We start from the raw sequence: 24,027 nt of genomic DNA, 5'->3' as shown, positions 1-24,027 counted from the left end.
TTGTAATTTATTGTTTGTTTATTTGATTATGAAGCGTAATTGAAGTAATTAAATATCATTATTTGCTGCAATTTGCTCAATTTCCGATCAATGCTTTGTTAACAACATATTGGTAAACATCAGTCCACCTTGCTCTTACAACTAGGCCTAAGTTTTATAATTTAACATAATAAATAATAATAATAGTTAATTGCTAATTAGTAACTAAGTGGTGGAAAAAGAAATGGAATTATTTAGGAATTAAAATCAACGCATACAAATTAATGTTTCACTATGATTTAAATGTTTAAGTATTTTAATTTAACGTAAGACTTATTCGAGAAATCAGGAATTTTTTTTAAATGTAGGAAAAAATAAATGCTTTTTAGATTCAAAACGGTGCTCTTTATAGAAACTTTAGCCGAAAATTAAGAAATAAAATAATTTTAGAAAACACTAACTTTAATTTTTCTGACTAGATGTCCTTAAATTTTAAAATATACTTTCGAAAATTTTATTTTTAATATTTTAAATTATTCATAAATAAATCTACCAAAATTCGCTGCCACTTTGAAACGAAACATAATTCTTATCATAAAAGTAAATCCAGTAATATATTATAATTTATTATATAAATTTATGTTTAAAGACAATAAATAATGGCCGCTCTTTAATATATTTGGTTTAAAATCTTAGAAAAACATGGCAAACGAGGCTTCGACCCAAATTAAAATGTCATGCATTTGTCACAATAATAATTACTACCATCTTTGATGGCTCAGAATATATTTAAATTAAACCTTACAAATGTCGACTACCAGATATGCACACCCCAAATCTAAACGTAAAAACACGCTTCATTGACAAGCACCAAGCAGAGAAACAAACCTATGTACAATTACCCCAAATACCTCATCTCATTATTGCATACAAACACAATAGCGCAATAGCTTGCTCTACACAAACTCAATCTAAATAACATTGCAAATCTTTGACAAAACTTTTTGGTACATAATATACATCTCACAAAAGTGTTCTTAATCAAAATCAAAAAGACACATTAAAAAGTCCACACACAACTTGTGTGGTTTTCCACCTTGAAATTGTCCACGGTATTTCACTGAATTCTGAACACTACGTAGGTAGTGTTTTCGCACTTGTAGAGAGTCAATCCGGCAATATTTGGTCACTTATTTACACCCAAGAGTTTTGCGGCTTCATCCGCCGAAGACAGCAATTTATTGATCATTCTCTTGTCGCTGATGCCCAGGAGATTACCGATCAAGTCATTACCTGTCTCCATTTCGTTCTCCTGGCCTTCGTTATCATCCGTGGAATACCGGATGCTCTTGATATCGTTGTTTTGAATGTTTTGTAATTTGAGTTTTCCTTGGTAGTTTTGCGCTGGAGGCGAGTTGTTGTTATTGACATTGTTCGGGATGTCTGGAGAGAGGTTTTTGTTGATAGCCGTTTGGTATCCGTTTAGCGTTAACGCATTCTTTGGGGTTGATGTGCTGTGGTTGGACGATGCATAGCTAGAATTGAGGGTGCTGTTTGTGGATTTGGAATAGTTGGACGGTGATTCTTCATCCCCGCTGGCGGTGGAGAGGTCTTCGCAGCTGCGGGAGTCGTGTGCGTGCTTCTTGCGGTGACGTAGCATGGAGTGTTTGAGCGTGAAGCGGCGCCGGCACACGTCGCAGGAGAAGGGGCGCTCCCCAGTGTGGGTGCGCATGTGGCGGCGCAGGTCCTCAGCCGACCAGAAGCGCCGCATGCAGAACGCGCAAACCACCTGGACAAAACAATACAATTATTAGTAAACAAACATCTAAGTGATAACAATATGGTAAGTGTAAGAGATGAAAATGACACTCGGTAGAACAGTTGGAAACGTTTTAGTAAAGTAAAATACAAGGTTTGTTTGGTTTGGTGGATCATTATTTGAACTACTATTATAAGTTTGTAAATAAGTGTTTTACCTTTCTGTTGGCGTAGTCTGGGAACTTGCCCCTGAGCTGTTCTCCGGTTTCCTCTCCTTGTTCGTCTCCTCCTTCACTCCTGTGTCCCGTCCTGTCTGGAGTGGAGGATCCCATCTCCTCGCCAAATGAAGTGCTGGTCTCCAGAGCTCCCTTGGACATGAGCAGCTCATACTCGGGCCCGTGAACATCCTTAATGTGATCAAGAGCATCCTGCCTCTCAGCATAAGAGTGGTCGCAAAGGTGGCACTTGAACGGCAAGTCTGAATTCTGCATATTGGATGGTACATCTTGTAAGTAAGACGGACTGTATTTGGATGTTGAGATTTGGCTCTCCCATTCACTTCTGATTTCGCTGGAATCGGGCGAGTTCTTTTCCGCTTCCTTTCCACTAAATTCAACGTCATTGTATTTCTTTTCATCGTCCGAAGTGAGGTGTGGTTCATCACCGCTTTCGTGATTTCCATCATCCATTTTTGGACTTCCGGGACGAGAGTCAGCAATGTGAATTCCGTGCTTTGAAGACATGTGCTTTTTAAGGTTGCTCAGGGTGGAAAAGGTGCTACTAGGGCAGCTTGCACACTTGTACGGTCGCTCTGGTACGTTCCTCATCATAAATCCTTGGTTGCCGAGTCCGGGAATTGAAACACTGTTGGGTGGTAGCTCTGCGGCGTTTGCTGGCACTGTGGCGGCATTGACTTGAGTCTGTTGAGTTTGACTTCCGTGCTTGCGTAGGAGATGGCGATCACAATTGGACTTGGTGGTGAACAGCAGGGGGCAGTGCGGACACTTGTAGGGCTTCTGGCCGGTGTGTGTCAGGACATGGCGCCGCAGAGAAGAAGACCATGGGAACTTGCGGTGACAGTAGGGGCAGGACACCCTGTTGGGGGCCAAACTGTAGGCAGACTTCTTCTTCTGTGGGACCTGAGTGGTGTTCTCCGATTCAGATCTACAATATAAAGAATTGGTTACAAAATGGCAATATTATCAATCAAGGTTTGAAATATGCAATTGGAAATGCAGGTTATTAAAATGAATTATTTTGAGTACTCACCGATTTTCATCGCTTCCAGAGTTGTTTCCCTCACTTGTAGATCCGGAAGAAGCCACCAGACCTTCTTCATCTTCTTCGGACCCTTCTCCCTGGTGCTGAATGCTTGACTCATGACGTGGCTGCATTTCAGCGTTGGCAGAAAAATCGTTCTTAAAGTATTTTCCAAAAGGAATCTGGGCGCTGGCATTGTCCAAAAGCCGAGAGACAGAAACCAAATCTCCCTCCTCTTGCTTGCTCTCTTTGTTGTCAGATTCAGATCTATCCACTTCCATATCTTCACGTTGGCCAATCTGGCTAACAAACGTGGGGATGACAGCTGGAGCTGCGTGGTGTTGAGGATTCTTACTAATCAAACTGCCCGCTATTTTCCAGTCAAAATCTTTGGAAATATCCGCATGTTGGGTTTTAGCAGAGACACCGATCAAAATTTCTTGAGCCACTTTTTTGGCTAGTAAGTTTGCATCAGTCAATGTTTGCGTATTCTCTGGATTGCTTTTGACATGCAGATCTTTGACAACCTGAGTTTTGTCATCGACAGATTCTTCTTCATCGATGACCAAAGTATCATCTTCATCATCTTCTTCATTTTCGGCTACTGGGATTTCAGTATGGCTGTGTGAATTCTTGGACTGTGAGTAGTTGTTTTGGGACTTGAGTTGTTGAGCCAGAATGGCGTACTTGACCTGATCGGATATCATGCTGTAGGGTTTATTAGGAATTCCACTGGAATGGTTGGAGGAGTTGTCTCTGTCTTCCCCGCTGTTTGAATTATTATTTGGTAAATCACTGTTTGGATGGAGGTTCTTAATGTAGTTAAGGCGGCTCTCGTAATTGAGGGAAGGCACTGTTATATTCTGGGGCACAAGAGATATGGGGTTCTTCCTGGGCAGGCCGATGTTGGACCTTTGCCTCTGGGACCAGTATTGCGGGTGTTGTTGCTTAATGTGTCTTTCCATGTTGGATCTCAAAGTGAATCTGGCAGAGCAGTGTTCGCAGGAAAATGGTCTTTCAGTTCTGTATCTCCTTTGTTTTTGCTTGGGCATCAGAACACCATTTTTAATTACCATCTTCACCGAATTGGGACTGTGATTGGCTACAGCTTCTTTCTTGTGGATTTTCGGAGACGACATTATTGGATTAGAGTACGGAACTGTACTCGGTGTGTCTGTGTTTATATGCAGAGGTGGCTTCACGTCTTCTTCAACTTTGATCATCGGAGAAGGTGTATGTGGTTTGACATCTGGACTTGCTGCGTTATTCAGAGCCTGTTGGTGGAATGCTTGTAATCGTTCAGTTGCCAGTGCCATGTTATTAACTATGTTATGTTGTTCCATACCGACGATAGCGCCTCCAGAGAGCTGTAGACCTCTGATGATTTCCTTCTGTATCTTTTCTTTAATTTCAGCCAACTCCTTCGGATTGGTGGCAGGTGAAAAGAAGGGATTATGTTGTAAGAAATGGAAATGGTTTAATGGAAAGGTGGGGGGCAGTCCCAAGCCGGGGAACGCAGCTCCAGTTCGGTAGAGCTGAGATAACTGATTAGCATAGAAGCTGGCAGCAGGATCTATCTTTTGAAGATGTGCTTCCTTCAACAGTTGTTGTTGGGCCAGAAACAGTTGCGTCTTCTCAAACATAGCTGCAGTATGGTTATTATTGAATTCAATGGTTTTTGGAATGAAATTTTCCGTTTCAGCGTCCGAAACGGGAACTTCTTCAACTTTTTCTGTTCTTTTCTTACTGAGATCTAGAACATCTTCTTGGCACTCTCCAGTACTGAGGTCCATTGGAACTTCGGAAGAATAATGTATTGGCTTGATCGGGTACGATTCTTCAGCCGTTTCGATATCTTCTTCGCTATCGGGTTCCCTCTCGGCATCAGATTCATGGAATTCTGGAATCTGCGTCAATTGACCGAAACCTCTGCATATTATTCTCGGCTTAATTAATTCTTCCTGTACAAGTGGAATGTTATGGCAAACAGGTTCGACTGAGCAATGAGCGCGCAGGATGTCCCGTGGCTGTGGAATGACGATGGACAGATCCCTAGGAAGGGGGGGGATAGTGAGATTACGATCCTTAAAAGCGATGGCGGGTTCCCTCACGAAATGAGTAACTGGGGTTGATCTATCATTGGGTAAGCGTTCTGCTTCCTCTCGATGTTCATTCTCGGGAGTCGTAAATATAATTGAGCGTTTGATTTCTTCCCTGGATATATTGAGCTTGGAGTTGACTTCATCATTATTTGGGTCTTCGGAAGGGTGGTAGATGATGGATCGTTTTACATCCTCTCGGGTCACCTTGGAGTGCCTGTTTCTGAGATGTCTTTCGCAATTGGCCTTCGTGGTGAAAGCGTAGTTGCACACGGCGCATTCGTAAGGACGGTCGCCGTTGTGGGTTCTCATATGACGGACCAGAGCTGCTTTGTCCAAGGAGGAGTGCGGGCACATGTTGCACCTGTAAGGGCCTGGGCCATTTCCGCTGAGGTGAACTCTGTTGTGACCTTTCAGCGCCCTAAGATTGGGAAATATCGCAGTGCACAGTCGGCAAGGGAATTCTCCACGAAGTTTCATTTTACGGAATTCCGCAGCAAAGATGTCTTGCACTTCCTCGTGATCGTCAGCTCCTCTGTTGTTGTGGTCAGGTGTCATGGGCGATGTCTCGTGAGGCTTTTGAGTCAATTGTTCGAGTAGTCCTCCAGCTGAAGTAACGGATAAGATGGATTGGATATCAGCCAAATCTTTAGAATTGTCCATCAGCGGGCGGATGATTTCTTTGTTGAAGGGGTAGTAATCACTTGGTTTCCTGACTTCCACAATGGGGCGGGGGGTGATTGTGTAGTTCGGAGACTTGTTTTGTAGGTCTAAGTTTGCGAAAAAGTCATCCCTTCGGATTTCTTCGTCAGTGCTACTCGACTCACGCCTCTTCTTGGCATAATCTTCCGATTCTCCCGAAGAAGTGGCGAAGCATGCCTTCCTGTGTATATCCAGAGCGCTCTCGCAGGGGAAGTCCCGCGAACACTGGTCACATCTGAACTTCTGGTCGGTGATGGACTTGTGAACACTTTGCTCGCAAACTGTCTTTGCAATTTGAGGAAATTTTTGACTGGAGAAATCGATGAATGTGCAGTCTTTAAAACCCGAAACTGAATTGACAGCTCCCTTCTTATTTGGGGAATCCTTGCGCTCCGTATGGTGCACCATATAACGGTGCAAATTGAGGACGCGCTGGGTTTTGAAACTGAGGTTGCAGGAAACGCATTTAACTTGGTAATCAGGATGAACTTTCTCCATGTGAATTTCGAAAACATTCAGGGAAGCGAATTCCTTATTGTCGCAAACGGGACAAACCAAGCTCTGTGCAGTCATGACATCATTGATGGAGTTGTTGTTGATATTTTTAGGTTTTCTCTTAGAGCCAGGCGTCTGTTCGTCATCAGCGCTGTGTCCGCCGGTGCCGTTGTTGTTGTATTCCAAGCGTCTCTTCCTGGTGTTGGGCATTCTGGAAGGACTGGTGTTCTTGGTACCGGAGCCGGAGGCCTCAGAGTCCTCACTATCCGAGTCGTGGTTCTGTTTGTGACTCCTCATGTGGCGGTGCATGTTACCGTTGGTGTTGAAGGTGAGATCGCACATTTTGCAGCGGAAAGGTCTCTCGCCGCTGTGAACCAGCAAGTGTCTCTCCAAACTGGAACTGGATCCCAGGACCTTATCGCAAAATTTACAGGCTAAGTCTTTTTGGTTTTCGTTGCTTGATCCTCTGGTAAGGATGACGGCTGACTTCCTTTCGGTTTCTTCTACTGGTTCATTTTTGTGTGTCTTTGGGGTGGCTTTGGTTTTGGTTTCTTTGGCGTCTGTTACGGATTTTTCCACTGCAACATCTGTAATAATAGAGAGAACCACATTAATAAAACAAAAACAACACGAAATAAAAATGTCCGAGAGGAAAACCGCCGCACAGGCTTCACCGCAAGGATTATTTATCGAGTGAACGGACGCAAACAGAGTTAAACAAATTAGTGTGACAATAAGACCAATACGTAATGGAAAAGGAAGTGATTGACATCCGGCATTGTTGACGTGTTTTCAATCTGTGAGGAACGTTCGAAGAATCTTGCGATAAGAGAGTCAGTTAGTTCAGTGCTCAGTGCCCCGTGTAGCCGACAGCCGACATCTTATCACAAGTATTCGGTTAGACCTCAACATCCTGCCAGCGATGAGATCCATCTTGAACAACGTCACGAGAAACACAACACAACACCCAAACCACCGTTCTGCGGCTAACGTAATCAGTAATCTAAATAGCTTAACACTTTTAAACAAAACTAATGAATGAATAACGCCAAATTACCTATTTTTAACTTATAGTAAAGACAACCAACGCACACACAGAACTTCTAAAATAAACTTTAATTAGCGAAACATCCTTTTGGAAATGCGTTGATACCTTCACCAAGAACCGAACTTTCAAACATTCAACTTTGGGTTTTTATCAAATCAAGGAACTCGCAGGTGAATCACAGAGTTTCGCGGACCCGCTGATAATAAAATATATGATTGTAATACGACAAGAAGTTTGGGTAATTCACAAGATTCTTTCAGAGTAAGCGAGCCTTTTAGCGAGCGCAATATTTTTCATGGCAATCGGAATCGAGCGGCTTTAGTCAATTAGTATTCAAGTAACATCTGATTCTGTTGTATCATGCATCCGTAGAAATCTGTCGGTTATCTTGTCTCCCATATCACGGAATCTTGTCGAAAATCAGAAAGTGCAAGTGAAATACGAGGAGACATGCGCAAACTGAATTAAACATAGAGATAAATCAGTCCACCAAATTAACAACAAAATAAATGTAGGATTTCAAATAAAGCAACACGAGATTTTTTGTGAATTGTGAAAAAAGAGGCTATTATACATGATTGTAGAGAACAAACTGAATAAATAATGTCATCAGATCAACAAATAATGTGAGACAATCTACCAAAAAGTGATGATGAAATCAGTGGAAAAGTTGGGACTTCTTGGATCGATCGAGTGAATAATAGACACAAATATTTGTGGTTGGAAAATCCGGTATTGATGAAACACCCTTTATTTGTCATTCCTTGAGCTTTTCAGAGTGCACTGACCACAAATTCCAAGAAAAATCCAGAGAAAATATTGGTATGTATCTACGGTGTTTAATAAAAAAATAATTGCAGCCAAGTAGGTAGACCTTGAGGAATGCCGCTGATGGCCAAGGATTGGTTACATTACAGCGGCAGGACAATCTCGGTTAGTTAGTTAGATGGTTGATTGGTACCAGGTACTTCCTCCCCGGTGTAAGGTGAAACCACCGTATTGTTGTTTGGTCCATACCGCAACGTCCTGCCGGAGTAGGACATTGAGGTGGTGCGGACACCACACTGCGCTGTACCAACAGTTCCCACAGGAAATCTCACCGTCCAGCTGGTGGTGTGTATCGGATTATTCTGGTCAGCTCGGTGGCTGGCATTATCGGAATCAGCGATTAAAAGAGGATAAGACATTTCAGCTGAAGTTTTAGAAATACACAGATTTTTATCGCCAGTTGGTGTTTTAAAACCGCCACTCTACATTTTTGGGTAAATATGGTATATTTGTTGATTTGATTTTTTTTACATTAACTCCGCACAACTATCATCTTTGTTTTTTGGTTTGAGGGTCTTTTGGAGGAGAGGAAGGAGTGAACACGGGTCTTGAAGAGACCCATGCTGTGCTGAATGTCATGCGATTTAAGAAAAATGCAGATATAGAACGCATCGTCATCGGCAACGAGTCTATACGCCAAGTTTAAGCTCGATCGGAAGTCGGAAAGTGGGTTATTTCCGCTTCCAAGATTTACATTAATTGATTACCGGATAAGTGAAATTCAATTATATGTATTTTAATAAATCGTTAGTATCCTCAATAGGATTCGAAATTACCCAGTAATGCTTTTTTATATGGTATTATTATTAATAATAAATAAATTTAACCTCGTTTAAATGCATGATTCGTCATTCTCGATAGAGAAATGAGCAGATTTCTTATGAGACGAAAATGAATAATGACGTAGGGAAATGACCGCAAAAAATGGCGCGATCCTGAACTACCTACTTAACAATAATAATATTATAATATGCAATGTTTAGTAGTACTCGTGCGAGTCAGGGCCTCCCCGCCCCCGCCCCCGTGTCTGACGCACGATGGGCGGGAGTTGTGAACAGATATACCCGCCCACGTCTGGGGCATAATACGCAGTAGAGATTTCCCGGAATATTATAGCTCTTTGTAGGAATCAGTCAGTTATTAGGTCAGTCATTCATTCATTCAGTCAGTCAGTCAGTTCGGCTGTACGCTATTTTATATCCCTGTTGCCAGAATGACTGTTGTCATTGTCATTGCATCCTGCTCGATTCTCCTTATTCTGTGCATGCTCGGTCTTGAACTAAACTGAAACATATATATTTTATTGTATTCATGACCGATTACATTCAAATTAATAATCGAGTCGAATTGTTTAAATGTGAACACGGCACACGGGTCCTATTGTGGAGATAACGCCACCTGTGAAGGTTAAGTGGAGTGGGGATGGAAAGGAGATGGGAAAGAGAAAGGTTGGGAAGTAGATATCTGGTTCTTCAGGTGAAGTCACCTGAAGAACCAGACAACACACTGCTAATGCCATTTCAAAGCACAATGATTTGATTCTTAATGATTTAAATAAATGCGTTTTCATAGAATCAAAATGAGCTAAAAAAATTGCTATTACTTTGATATTCTTGTACAAATTTCATGACGTAAAGCTCAATTTAAAATACTAAAAAGAAAAGAAAAATTAAGCAAGTCACCATAATATTATTTGACTAACTAACCGTCACGCCGTTTCCGAAGGGGTGGGCAAAGAGGACGGACCGCCAAACAACTCAGTCTAAGCACAATCTCCTTGCTTCATTTACATTCACACGCTTTCTTGACACAGCCCAACTCAAGAACTTGTTTCACATGATTGTGACATGTGTTCCTGGGGCGTCCCCGACTTCTACTGTATGAAAAATGTGAAAATCTCGGACGAAACCAGTTTTAAAAAATAAATAAAAACTATTAAGGCCATGCACTACGTCGTGTAATATTTTGAATCGAGCCGCTATCAATAACAACCCTTACGTAGATGGCGATAAGGCTTAAATTCCCGCTTCACACCATCCACCTGTTTTGATTTATGCAAGAAAAAAACATAGCCAAAAAGTGCCTGTTATTTTATTTTGTTGATGTTCAGGCACAAATATTTAAATGTTTTTCGATCATTTTATAAATAACTTAATTTGCCACATTATACAATAAAACCATAACCGAAAATGGGTTCGTAAGTAGGAGATTTTGAACTTTAAAACAGTTTTCATAGGCCTATACCTACGCTAAAAAATACTCATTATTTCAAAGGCCAGGATGTATTCTACTCGCAGTGTTTAATTAAAGCATCTGAAACATTTCTAGGCGACCAAATTTTCAAACCAAAAACACATGATTTTAAATTACTATGTAATGCATCGCCTTAATGAATATTAATATTATTATAAGAGTTCAATGAACACGTTACTATTTATTTTTCAGCAGAAAAACCAAAATGTTTCGAGAGCTTCCGCTACCAAACGCTAGATGTCAGTAGCAGACTAATTTCAAAATATTGTACGGCAACCAACGCAATATAATAAAATATAATTAGATTCTATAATAAGTTCATTACAAAATTTATAATATTTTGGTAGTCAGCGTAATGTTGAGTACGTACGAGTATGTATGTGCGTGTGATGTTGCAAGCAAGAGTGACACATTGAATAGGAAATGGCCTGATAACAAATCCTTCAATATTTCAACAGCACGGTTTATGAGGCCAAACATCTATAAAATCTTATTTGATATTTGACATACCTCTGCTGTGATGAAGACGATACACATATAGCTGGCATTTCGATTATCCGATTAACTTAATTTAGCCGATGATGAGTATAAAACAAGTCACTGACAAATAATGATTGATAAGCTTTTTTTGAATTTTGTCACAAATGTTTAAATTCCTATCCAAAAATGGATATCTGAGCACCGAAAGTTATAAATTATTCATAGGTAAACAGAAGCGTGAAGCATAATTAATTTATTATATCAGAAATCAGATAAAAATGAAAATAATAGTTCATTTTAAGGCCCGTTTAAATATGGTTTGAAAGGGAGATATGTAAATACAAATGTTGTATAAATACGAGAAACTTGTTATAAATCGGAAGAAATTGGGTATGCGGGGGTTAACGTAACGTATGTTATAATTTACGCGTCAATAAATGGCGTTACTAATTAACTAACTAACCATCACGCCGTTTCCCCATACGGGTAGGCAGATAGGACGGACTCCTTGCCTCATTCACATCGTCTCATACATACTCTTCTATTATTCTGACTCTTGACATGGCCCGACTCAAGTATCTGATTCACTTGATCGTGCCATGTCTTCCTCGGGCGTCTCCGGCTTCTGCTACCATTCACATTTGCATCAAATAATTTAATGAAAATACACATTTTGTAAGATATGCTTTAAAATAATTTTTTTGTGCCCGTAATAATTCGACTTAATATTTTTAAGCATAACTTGCAAAAAGTGTATGTTCATAAAATAATTAAATTAACGCCATTTATGAACGCGTAGATTATAACTTACGCTATGTTTGTATAAGTACTTATTGCTACTATATTTACGTTGACCGGGCTTTAAGCAGAGTTTTACAGCGACCGTATTCTTGTTTTGAAGGCTAAGTGTGCAAAATTTCATCAATCTTCCAATAAACTGTAGAATTGTATCAAAATGAAACAAACGCCGCCGGCCCGCAGGTTAACAATTACTGTACATAAAGAAAGTACCTACCTAATGTTTATTTTGCATAAACCTACACTTAAAGGATATCCGTTATTATAAGCAATTACTCGGAAAATACAAAAGGAAGTGATGATTTTCTAAAGAAGTCTAAGATTAAAAAATAGACAAAAAATGTTGATATTTTTTTCAATAGTGCCCAAATGAAAATAAAAAAACTTATATTTGTCCGCGGGTCAAATTTAAAAAGTAACAAAATATGTAATTACTACATACAGGCAAAAAAATTATTTATCTCAGGACCTATGTCATCTTTGGGGATGCTGTGTCATCTGTTGACATTTCAAATTAAATATTTAATTAATTCAATTTTTTATCCGAACACGTACATTACTCGCAAAAGTAAAGCTAAGATTACACTGGACCGTTTTTATTAGAATTTTTTATGATGCCTAAAATTAAAATTACTATGTTTATAAGACTTTATTAGTATTTTTTTCTAGCGATTTTCGTGACTAACAACCTCCCAAAGATGGTATATATCACATAGTACGTTTCTATATTCATGTCTTACAGTCAAACACGGTTAGAACGAGAACGCTTATTACAAAATCACGGCTATAACGCTAAAAAATAAACGTAATAAAGGTAATACGTAATAAAGAGTGTATTTCACGGATATATAAAGTATTTTGACTTGTGTTTATGTACGTCGTACCATTTAGCTACCAATTCAGCCAATGTATTGGGATTTCTACGTATCACATCCTTATCGACCTAATCCAAGTACGCCGGGGCATGCTCTCACGTATCTCCCGAACCGTTAATTAATAATCGGAGCGCTTGGAATGTGACGAGAGAGCCCGCTCGTCCGACGTCCGAAGACCGGTGTCAGAATTTGAATATTTCATCTTTTGTTCTATGGGACATTCGCCGTTAAATAATAATTATTTTTTGTCTGAATTTTTTCGTATAAAAAGGCAAATACATTTTTTAGAGAGTCCGTGACAGACAAAACGGTGCATATTGATGGAATATTGCAAATAAACAGCCTTTCGTTTTTCGTAAACTGTTTTCGGATAAATTAAACAAATAATAAATTATTTTTTATAATTTATAAAATAAATCAAAAACCAAAATTTCTCATCTTAAAAAAATACAAATACAAAAACTTTATTTTTTTCTTATTATAAGGAAGAAAATCTATATGTTTAGAGAGAGTTTTAGTATAAAAACGACCGAAAGGGAAGTTCTGGCGTTGTGAAATTTGCACAGCTTTTTCTACGCGGACTTTATAGGTTGTGTCTCCATCTGAAGTACCTACCTATAAGTTTGATTTTTAAATAAAACTAAAAAAAAAAGAAACAAAACGTCATTTTACTTGCTAGTTAAATATGTTCGATTCTTCACATCATCTTCTTTTTTTCTTAAGTCTGAACTACACCGATTTGAATGCAAACTGATGTCCCCAATTTACAACAAAGACGGTTCAATGAATCTGATTATCTGCCTCAAGAAATAATATCGATGTTTTTTTTAAAGGTTTGATCAATTTCACCAGAACTAAGGAAAAATTGAGCTTACTTTAGTAAAACGGACACGCCCACAACACACTAATTTTGGTTTATCTCTTCAGTGGATACAGATAGTATCTACCTAGTCGTAATCGTCACCATCAATTGTTCAAGATACCACACGGCGGAACAGATATTCTAGCACCCCATAGCATAACAAGTGGAATGGTGCTATTGAATAATCTTTCTTTAAATAACGTTTTTTTTTGTGTAGGTACCTACCTTCCCAATTGTTAAGAATGTTGCAATAAGAAATCTTGTAGGTACTATAAATGGATGATACTTAATCAGTTTTAAAATTATATTAAGGCGATGCACTAAGTCGTGTAATATTTTAAATTGGGCCGCTATCAATAACAACCCTTGCGTAGATGGCGATAAGGTTTAAATTCCCGCTTAACACCTTTTTAATTTATTTTGTGGATGTTCAGGCGTAAATATTTAAATTTTTTTCGATCATTTTAAAAATAACTTGATTTGCCACATTATACAATAAAATCATAACCGAAAATGGCTTCGTAAGTAGGAGATTTTGAACTTTAAAGCAGTTTTCATAGGCCTTTACATTATTTTTTTCTGGGCTTATAAAAAGACTTATCTAAAAAATACTCAATTATTTCAAAGGTCAAGATGTATTCTACTTGTAGTATTTAATTAAAGCATCTGAAACAATTCTAGGCGAACAAATTTTCAAACCAAAAACACATGATTTTGCATTACTACGTATGGCATCGCCTTAATTTTAAAAAAATAACACGTGTTTTTTCTGATCGAATAAATTTAATAGGTAGGTAAGTATATTATTTAGATTATTAATGTCATCGAGATGTCACCGTTGTCATCATGTGTCGTTAATATTAAATATCTTATTAGAATACGGAAGAATTTATCTAGGTAGGTAGATTATATATTAATGTCACCGCATTAGATATTCTCACCCTGTCTCCGCTCCGCCCAAATTAATGGGAGTCGCTGAGAGAAAGTCGGACATTGAGGAATGTGGAAATGTGGACATCTCTCTTTCTCGTACGAATCTGATAGCCCTGTCGCATTTGCTCTCATAATCAAATGAATAAAATACATCGCTTGAATCTATCGCAAGAACTAAATAGACACAAGATAAGATTTAATATCTACTCTGTTTATTCTTGGGAATAATGATTAATTATTAGTTATTCTTCAAATATTGTTACAACATATTGTCAAATTACCCATCTGGTAACTCGTCTAAAACATTTTGTTTTTCTTATTAAACTCAAAGAAATGGCAAAAAAACTCTCGAACCGTGAGTTCTGCAGTCACGAAATTTGTCACAAAAGTAGCTATTTAACAAGCACGGAAATTTTTCAGATGAAAATTTTCAATCATGAGTAATGGAGCTTTGCTGACCTGTGGTGAAGGTCCTGGGCGGTGAGCTGGCCGGTTCCGTGATCACTCCCGACATATCCTGCATGTCTCCTGGTCGCTATCGGCTCCTTATTCCCGGCACTCCTCGCTTCTTCGCTTCTTCACCTGCGGAAGACGCAAAACAAACAGTTGGTCAGAAAACTCTGAAATGATTGCATCCCTTTCAGCACGACTTGCTTCGATCGTGCTTTCGGACAAAACATATGCAAAGTTAGAACACAGCCCTGGGGTAACCAGACCACTAAAGTCATGAAAAGTGATTAGACAAAAAGTACTTTAAATTTAAATTAATTATATTTATAAGCGATATCTTCATCAAAAAAAGCGGCGAAGCTTAACATACAAATACTATATCAATTTAATTTTAAGAAATAAAACATGACGTAACATTGTTCATTGCAAATTTACCAACAAACAAACAGGATTGCAGGCCCTTAAAGAATGAACTAACAGTTTTCTGAAATACTTTTAGTAAAATACGAATATTTTATCACGATGTCGGAATACGTGTTAATTAAATATCCTGATATTTCCGCATTTCGTCATTGTATATTATCAAGGTACATGAACACGTGTTCCGATACATTAGGAATTTACTAAAAGTTTATCAGGAAACGACCTGAAATTCTGTTTCTAACCGGACCATCAATAATTTGAAGATATTCTTAATACAGGGTTTTCCAATAAGAGGTGTTATCTTGATATTCAATCGTAAAAGATCAATGGTTTCGTTGCTTGTGTGGCACGTAACGCCGTTTTGTTGAAAGTAAATAATGTCCAGATCAATACCATCCAATTCCGGCCATAAAAAATCTTTAATCATCTCTCGATAGCGCAATCCATTCACAGTAACTGTTGCTCCAGCCTCATTTTCGAAAAAGTAAGGTCCAATGACTCCGCCGGACCATAAACCGCACCAAACAGTCACACGTTAAGGATAGAGAGGCTTTCCAACAATAACTCTTGGGTTTTCCGAGCCCCAGATGCGACAGTTTTGCTTGTTGACGAAGCCACCGAGGTGGAAATGGGCCGCATCACTCAAGATGATTTGCATTTGATTCACTCTAGTGAATTTCAATAATTTCAATGCGTTATTGAAGCGTGTATCGTTCCATTTTTCAATAATGGAGTAGTTTTTACTTGTCAAATGTCAAAAAATGACAGCTTCAAAAGTAACATCTACCGAAATAGCGGGCTATTCAAATAACACCTCTTATTGGAAAACCCTGTACATTAGCAATAATAATATTTCTCAGTGAAGTTAGATAAATTGAGTGGATTATGCATAGTAAATAGGTGAGGTTAGGTTAGGTTAGGAAGGCGTTCTCTCCGGAGGTAATATGCAGACTAACAGGTAGATAATATGGTGTAGGCGGTCTCACCCAAAAATAACACAAATAAATAATAATAACGATTAGGTATAATATTGAATGAGTTTATCTTATCACTGCAACATCCTACAAATATTATTATAAATGTGGGCGAAACGTTTCGCAACACGCATTTTAATCAGCCTCGCTTATTTACCGACTAAACGTCTATTAAATACATATACCTTTCTCTCATATAATAAGAAAAACTCACCGATAGAACCAATATTTCTAATACCTACTGTTAATTTATTAAAAATCTTGTAAAATTATTTGTTTTCCTAATAAAAGCGAGACTGCAGACCTTTAACGAATTAATTGACAGAGTTCCTAACTAAGTATCAGTTGAAAACGAATGGTTTTTGAGGACGGCGGAACACGTGAAGTATTTTTATTTTCATTTATTTATCAATATAAAGTTTTATTACATAATTTTTTCTACATCTGTCTCACTAGGGTACACCTGTGTCGAGACAGACGTATTCAGGTACTTATAGATTACTTACAAAGGGGCTATTATAAAATTATTGAATCTATTATTTTATTTTGTATGTGAATTGTTGTTAATCTTTACGTGTAATTTGGTTTACATATGTTTGTGATAGTGGGACGCCCAATACTTGTTATCCATTTCTTTATTTCATGTTTGAATTTGGTCATTGACTCTGTTCGTCTAATAGTGTCTGGTAGTACCTATATTGTATAGTTTGCAAGCTATGTATTTAAAATGTCTTTGCCCAAAGGTGGTTTTAGCAAAAGGAGTTTGAAGAAGTTTTTTGTTTTTAGCTCGGGTATTGTGTGTCGTTTGAGTTGGTTTGTATAGTGTTTTGCTGTTTTGGTGTAAATTAATCAAGATGGATCTTGCAAAGAGCTGTTTTATGTCCATAACGTTGATAGTATTGAAGATAGTATCAGTGCTGGTAGAAAGAGGAAGTTTGAGAATTATTTTTATGATAAATTTTTGTGCTTTAATAATGGTATATTTACATATTTCGGTTTTTAACTCGTGATGTTAAAAACCGATCGTGATCTTTTAAGATGGTTTTGGCATTTAGAGTGAATGAGAGAAGAAAGGTTGTCAGGAGAATGCGAATGGTGGCAGAAGTCGGGTACGCTCGAGGAAGACATGGCACGATCAATAGAATCAGATACTTGAGTCAGGCCATGTCAAGAGTCAGAATAATAGAAGAGCACGTATGAGACGATGTATAAATGTGAATGAGGCAATAAGTGTGTACCGAGACCGAGTTGTTTGGCGGTCCGTCCTCTCTGCCTACCCCTGCGTGGAATCGACGTGATGGTTAGTTGGTCTCATGGCCTATGTTTCTTTTACCAATTTCAGCCTTTACTGCATTTCTAAATAGTATAAAATAAAGTCGCTATCCACGTCTGTCTCTTTGTGCGCTTAGTTCTTCCAAACTACGCAACGGATTTTCACTATTATTTAGGATTTTTTTTACCGGAAGGTTTATATATATAATACATGTATGTTATATTTATAGAAAGTAGAGAAAAGTCGAAGTTTTGTAATCAAGTCGTAAAAAATATTGTTGGGCGCTTCAATTGCTAACGTTGGCTAAACCTTACAAGATACATCACAATAATGTTCTACGGAATTGTATAACCTTAAAAGGCCTACAGAAAAGTCTGAGACGATATATATCTATCTCATAAGGATAACTTCCAGCAACACCTGGTACAAATCAGCTAGTTAGCGTATAATTTATTATGTTGTCTGGTATAGTATTCGGAATTTGAATACTTTTATTTTATTTACCAAGTGAGGGACTTGGTAAATAAAATATTCAGACACGCCCAAAACACAGTGGAGGCCAAGAATTTGAAGGAAGACACCAGGAAATGTCGTAGCACAGACGATGAGTAGTATAATAAAAATAAACGCGATTGATAGGTCGATCTATGGCGATAACAATAAAATAATAAAGCCAAAATTAGATTGATTCATGCGAAACCACGTTGTCCCGATACGGAGATATTTTAAATCTAAAAGGAAATTTCACAATACGCCATTGACAAAAACAACGGATCAAGTGATAATCTTTATCGATACGCAGATAATAAAAATATGTTATTTATTTAACAGACGATCTGCAGCTGCTATCTCGCCAAGGAAAAACTAGGCAGCAGCGGACTTAAGAGGAAGCCACAAGCCAAAAATGTGTATATTCTTGGTATACCTTATATTGTAGGTAATAGGCATTAAAATCGCTTGACAAACGGTGTCTAGAAACGTTTGATTTCAAGCAAAAAACTGGTTTTTATTTATTTTGTAAATAATTTTATAAGAAAGCAAAAAAGTTAATCTAGTGAAACTGTCACAGATAATCTTAGCTATAATACTGTATTTTTTAAAGTTGTTTCCTCTATGCGTTCATACATTCTATTGAATCATTCTATCGTTCATTTCTATTGAAAATATTTTTATTTAGTAGTTTACATTTATATTTTTTATTGAGTAATTTATTTTTTATTTGTATTCTACTCAAGCGAAGCGATAGGAAAACCTTCAATGTATCTAATGAATATTTTTTTGTATTCATAATGTACACCAATTCGTTATAAAGATTAATCAAAATAGTGATTTGGCATTAAGCTTCGACTTAAGGTGGGAACCAGTTTATCAAACAGTGTTACTTTTTAAATATATCTAATTAAAATTCACATGTTAATAAATAAAAAAAATTACAGCAGTAAATATACGAGTTGGCAAGCCATTTCCTAATAAAATATTAGTCCATTCAGAATATATTGGTACACGTGGTCATGCAGCTGGGCTTTTCCTTATAAATAAAACACAATATTATAATTTTTATGAACACGTGTTCCAACATCATCATAACACATTCGTAGTTTTAATAATAGTTTGCTAGGAAATCTGTCAATTCATTCGCTAAAGGCGTGCAGTCACATTTTTAACAGGAATACGAAAATTTGACCAGATCTTTAACAAATTAGCAATCTTTTATATTAGTAAGTTTTCTCTGTGTTGATCCGAAAATTCGAAATTCTTTTGGTAGATATCACATAAATAAAACACTAAATCGATACCTTACAACCTTGCCTCATATTAGAATGACTCAAAATTTAAAATAAAAAGAAATACGAAGACGCCTGCAAACAAACAGTAATGATCGCAGATCGCAGATCATTGCTGTTTGTTCAGATCAGATCAGTTTGACCAAATTACAAACAAATGTTTATATTCAATGATATGGCGATGTTTTGAAAAAAAAGTGACCACATTGGCGCCAGATGTCTAAATAAATATGAAACTAGATATTCAGCGGTCAGATAAGACAGTATCCTGTGGATTGCAGATTATTAAATTAATAAGTTCCGACAGACACGTGTAAGCAGAACTCCATTGGGAGCATTTCATCGATCTGCGAGAGGCGATCAGTCGACTTAACGGTCGACATCGGAATCGCAATGATATTAAAACATCATTATTATAAATACCGAGAACAACGGTGGTCAGATTCCAGCAGACGCAAGGCGACACCGGACAAATGACGATCGATCGGCATTTGAATTATTAATATCGATTTCTCGTTTAGACAACTCTAATGGTTTCCAGTGATGCGAGACTTTACGGCGTAGCTACTGAGAAAGAGTGATGTTAAATACCATGAGACCAAATCACAGATATTTTACGTAGTAATATTGAGCAACTTTCAGATATTGGTTCAAATATGGAACTAACTCAGAAAATCAAACAGTGTTATTTTTATTTCATAGTAGGTACTAGCTAAAAAGTATCCGGCGATGCCCGGACTTTACAGAGTTTTTTTCGAAATCAAACCTCGATAGTCACGACCTCTGTGGTTGAGGGATAGAGCTCTAGCAATCTGGAGGTCACGGGTTCAAATCCCGGCGTGCGGAAATAAATTTTATTTTTTTCATTTCACAATTTAAAAAGGTGTATTTGCGGCCCTTTCAGAGTGGTAGATAATAAAGATTTTAATCTAAGATTTGAAACGTTGCTTGAAATGGTTTGAGCCGTGTTTGGTGACTACCAAATCACCAGCTTCAGCTTCACAACATATTCCAATCGGGGATATCATAGTCTCACTGGCTCCAGACGGCTGGGAGCAGTTGGAACTCTTGTGCGGTGTTCACAAAAAAACAGCGTTTTGTCCACATTTCAAGCCTAGTTCGTGATGGAGATGACGTTGTGAGTTGAAAATAGTTGCATGAACTAAGAAGCTGTGCAAATTTGAAGACGTCAGAACTTAACAGACAATTCGAATAACCTGACAATATTTGAATTGCTTCTACTACCGTCAATGGGGCGGAAAAAGTTGTTTGTACAATGATGGAGGACTTACCTAGTAGAGGATTGATTGTCCTAGCTGCAAAGCCGATGTTATAGACCGCTCGATAAACTAACCATAATTAATGGTCGGCAATTAATCAGACTATTGATTAATTTTGGACAGCGCAGTTCAGTTATATTATTTAAAAAAGGTCTAATCTGTTTGATAACGTATAAAAAAATGTAATTACGCATGTATTGATTAGTTGCATTTGATTTCAATAATTTATATCCTCAAATATCTACAATAAAAAAAGGAATTGAGTCATAAAACGCTTCCGAATCTCGATGAGTCAAATGAGAATTTTAAACAATGAGATTGACTGCACTGAACTTCTGTCCCTTATTAACTTTAACATACCTTTGAGACGTACACGACATACAGTGCTATTCCACACGCTAAATTATAAAACAAATGCAGCATCTAATTCGACAATTAACAGAGCTCTTCATACTCTAAATAATATTTGTCTTAACTCTAACATTGACATTTTTTCGGATCCAATGCCCAAATTCAAACGTGGTATCATGTCAATAATTTAAAGAATTCAATGCACATACATACAGACACACACATAAACACTCACACATACATTACACACGTCACACACACACCTATAAACTACACAAGTCACCTGGTAATTAAGAAATAAACATACCACTTAGCAGACATTACAAGGAAACATATCATAGGTACACAACATGAAGTATCTTATTCCTGTATATTGTTTCATCTCTGTAAATCATGTAGATACTGTTTGTTTCTACAATATAAAATAATAAAAAAAAAAGTAAACACATTTCAAATTCTCCCAAGTAAGTCGTCCACATCAGATGCATCCGTTGATTTACGATTTAAAATAATAATTGAACTTTGAGTTGCGCTGAATTGACATCCGCCCGGATTGCTGATCGTCACATTTCAATATTTGCCGATCGACACATTATCCATATTGCCGCTCCAGTCTAGTCACTATAGTACACGCCACTGGTGGTCGGTGGACTCGGGAAAAGTGGCCTATTTCAGCTGAAAAGCGATTGGATTCTACTAAGTGCACGTGTTTTACCAATAATGTCAAGCGCATCATCTTCTGCCGTTGATTCACAGCGTGTAGAACAAAATTCAACGAGGTTAAATTCATTGCATGTGGTCCGACATCTTGACCAGATTGCATTTCATAGTTCATTAACCGTTTTTGCGGACACAGCGAATATTTCGATGATATTTTATTAATAAGAGTAAATACATATATAGTATATGGGTTTTCCAATAAGAGGTGTTATTTTGAATAGCCCGCTATTTCGGTAGATGTTACTTTTGAAGCTGTCATTTTTGACAGCTTCAAAAGTAGAAACTACGCCATTGAACGATACATGCTTCAACAATGCATTGAAATTATTAAAATTCACTTGAGTGAATCAAATGCAAGTCATCTTGAGTGATAAGGCCCATTTCCACCTCGGTGGCTTCGTCAACAAGCAAAATTGTCGCATCTGGGGCTCCGAAAACCCAAGAGTTATTGTTAAAAAGCCTCTCTATCCTCAACATGTGACTTTTTGGTGCGTTTATGGTCCGGCGGAGTCATTGGACCTTACTTTTTCGAAAATGAGGCTGGAGCAACAGTTACGGTGAATGGATTGCGCTATCGAGAGATGATTAATGATTTTTTATGGCCGGAATTGGATGATATTGATCTGGACAACGTTTACTTTCAACAAGACGGCGCTACGTGCCACACAAGCAACGAAACCATTGATCTTTTATGGGAAAGTTTCTTTGAATATCAAAATAACACCTCTTATTGGAAAACCCTGTACCTTATCTACAAATCCGGAACATATCGCAAATTTACTATAGGTAAATACTTATATTAAATAATTTCGAGTTTGCGACATAAAACACACAAAGTAACAATAGTTTATTTGCGCATTCCGTCCCTTTGGATCGGCAGCCCAAATGGTTCGGTTACGGAGGATAGTAATAATTTCATTTATTCATATTAAGGCGATGCACCACGCCGTGTATCATTTGGAATTGGCCCAGTAACAATAACACCCCTTGTGTAGATGGCGAAAAGGTTTAAATTCCCGCTTACCACCAGGCCGCCTCTTTTGATTTATTAAATAAAATTATGTTTACATAATGAAAAAAAAAACCGTCAAAAAGTGTGTTTTATTTTCTTTTGTAAAGTTCAGGCAAAACTATTTAAATGTTTTACGATCGTTTTCTAAACAACTTAATTTTTGACAATATAAATCCACTTCCCAACATCCGAAAGAGCTGAAACTCGCAGATAGGCTCGCTATCGATGACAATGCATTCATATTCATCTCTGAAATTATAATTACAGTATTTAATATACGAAATAAATACCAGTCCGTTGGGAGGAAGGTTCAATCCTCAGCCAAACCAACACATTTTTTATAGTTTCATTTTGAAAGTTATTAGGAAAGATTTAAACCTCAGTCAAAAAATATATAAACATGAATATTTATTTATTTATTTTAAAATAAGTTTGTTATTTTATGAGCTTATAAAAAGACTCAATTAAAAGATTATTAAAAAAAACTAGATTAATTTAAAGGCCAAGTTATGTTATACTCGCAGTATTTAATTAAATTATTTAAAATATTTGTAAGTGATTTTTTTAATTTTCAAACCAAAAACACGTGATAATTACTTCATAGTGCTTCGTCTCAGCCTTTCTTGGCCTTTCACCCCTTAGTCAGCTAAAAAGCTTTAACTAACCTAACCAGGTTAACTAACTAAAACGTAACTTTACACTGGGTTATTTAACCGTCTCGTACTACAGATAGGTAATGAGGTATTCTAAGTCACGTCTCACAGCCTCGTACAGCGTTCGGTTCATCAATATTTGAGCGTGGCCACATTGTGACATTGGTCGGGGATGCTTTTGTTCTCGAATGCGATCGCAGGAAATGAGAGCAGACAAACTGCGGTACGGCATCTATTGTCTGAGAAAAATGTCATTGTTTACTCTGAGCTGAAATCAAACACTGGCGCTTTTGTCTTGGCCGAGAGATGCCGCGTTTTTTCGACACTCGCCACCCAAACGACCAACACACCATCCTATGACGAGTGCAGGTATTGTTACGGCTACCACGAAACATGACTGATTAAAGGTGTTACGTAATGCACGGCTTCTTGTAGTCCATTGTGAGGAGATGTCACATCTTTTTCGAAAGCGTAATGCAGTATGCAATAATGAGATAGTCTAGATTTGGTGTTTGCTCTTTTTTGTGACTTCAGTACTTGCACAGTACAGGAAGTTTGCAGTAGACACTGTTTGCTTTCTACTGAGAATGCAAATTCGGGTTTCATAGATTGATGTTTGCCTTAGAGCGATTTCTAGTAAATTTTTCCAGACTTACAAGCACTCAGCACTAGAAAAGCTTGGTCTACAGTAGAATCTTTGAGCTTTCTTCCTTCAGTTTCAATCAATTCTTCATTTC

At 37.6% G+C, this 24,027-nt stretch overlaps 1 protein-coding gene across 1 annotated transcript in view; it reads right to left on the bottom strand.

Moving 5' to 3' along the window:
• Positions 1-386: 386 nt before the first annotated feature.
• The window catches only part of peb (zinc finger protein pebbled), a 177,291-nt gene continuing 153,650 nt past the window's right edge, over positions 387-24,027 (bottom strand). Inside the window, exons 2-5 of the mRNA XM_089648892.1 lie at positions 14,830-14,952; positions 3,007-6,880; positions 1,956-2,901; positions 387-1,768 (exon numbers count right to left, since the gene is read on the bottom strand). Of these exons, the coding sequence (XP_089505018.1) occupies positions 1,166-1,768; positions 1,956-2,901; positions 3,007-6,880; positions 14,830-14,893 (5,487 nt within the window). The 5' untranslated portion in view covers positions 14,894-14,952 and the 3' untranslated portion in view covers positions 387-1,165. The remainder of the gene's footprint in view (positions 1,769-1,955; positions 2,902-3,006; positions 6,881-14,829; positions 14,953-24,027) is intronic.

Source organism: Hesperophylax consimilis, chromosome 28, assembly GCF_061612785.1.
Source record: "Hesperophylax consimilis isolate HC1 chromosome 28, BYU_Hcon_1.0, whole genome shotgun sequence".
Classification (NCBI taxonomy): domain Eukaryota; kingdom Metazoa; phylum Arthropoda; class Insecta; order Trichoptera; family Limnephilidae; genus Hesperophylax; species Hesperophylax consimilis.
Note: the sequence above shows the minus strand (reverse complement) of the source record. Positions and strands in the feature narration are given on the sequence as shown.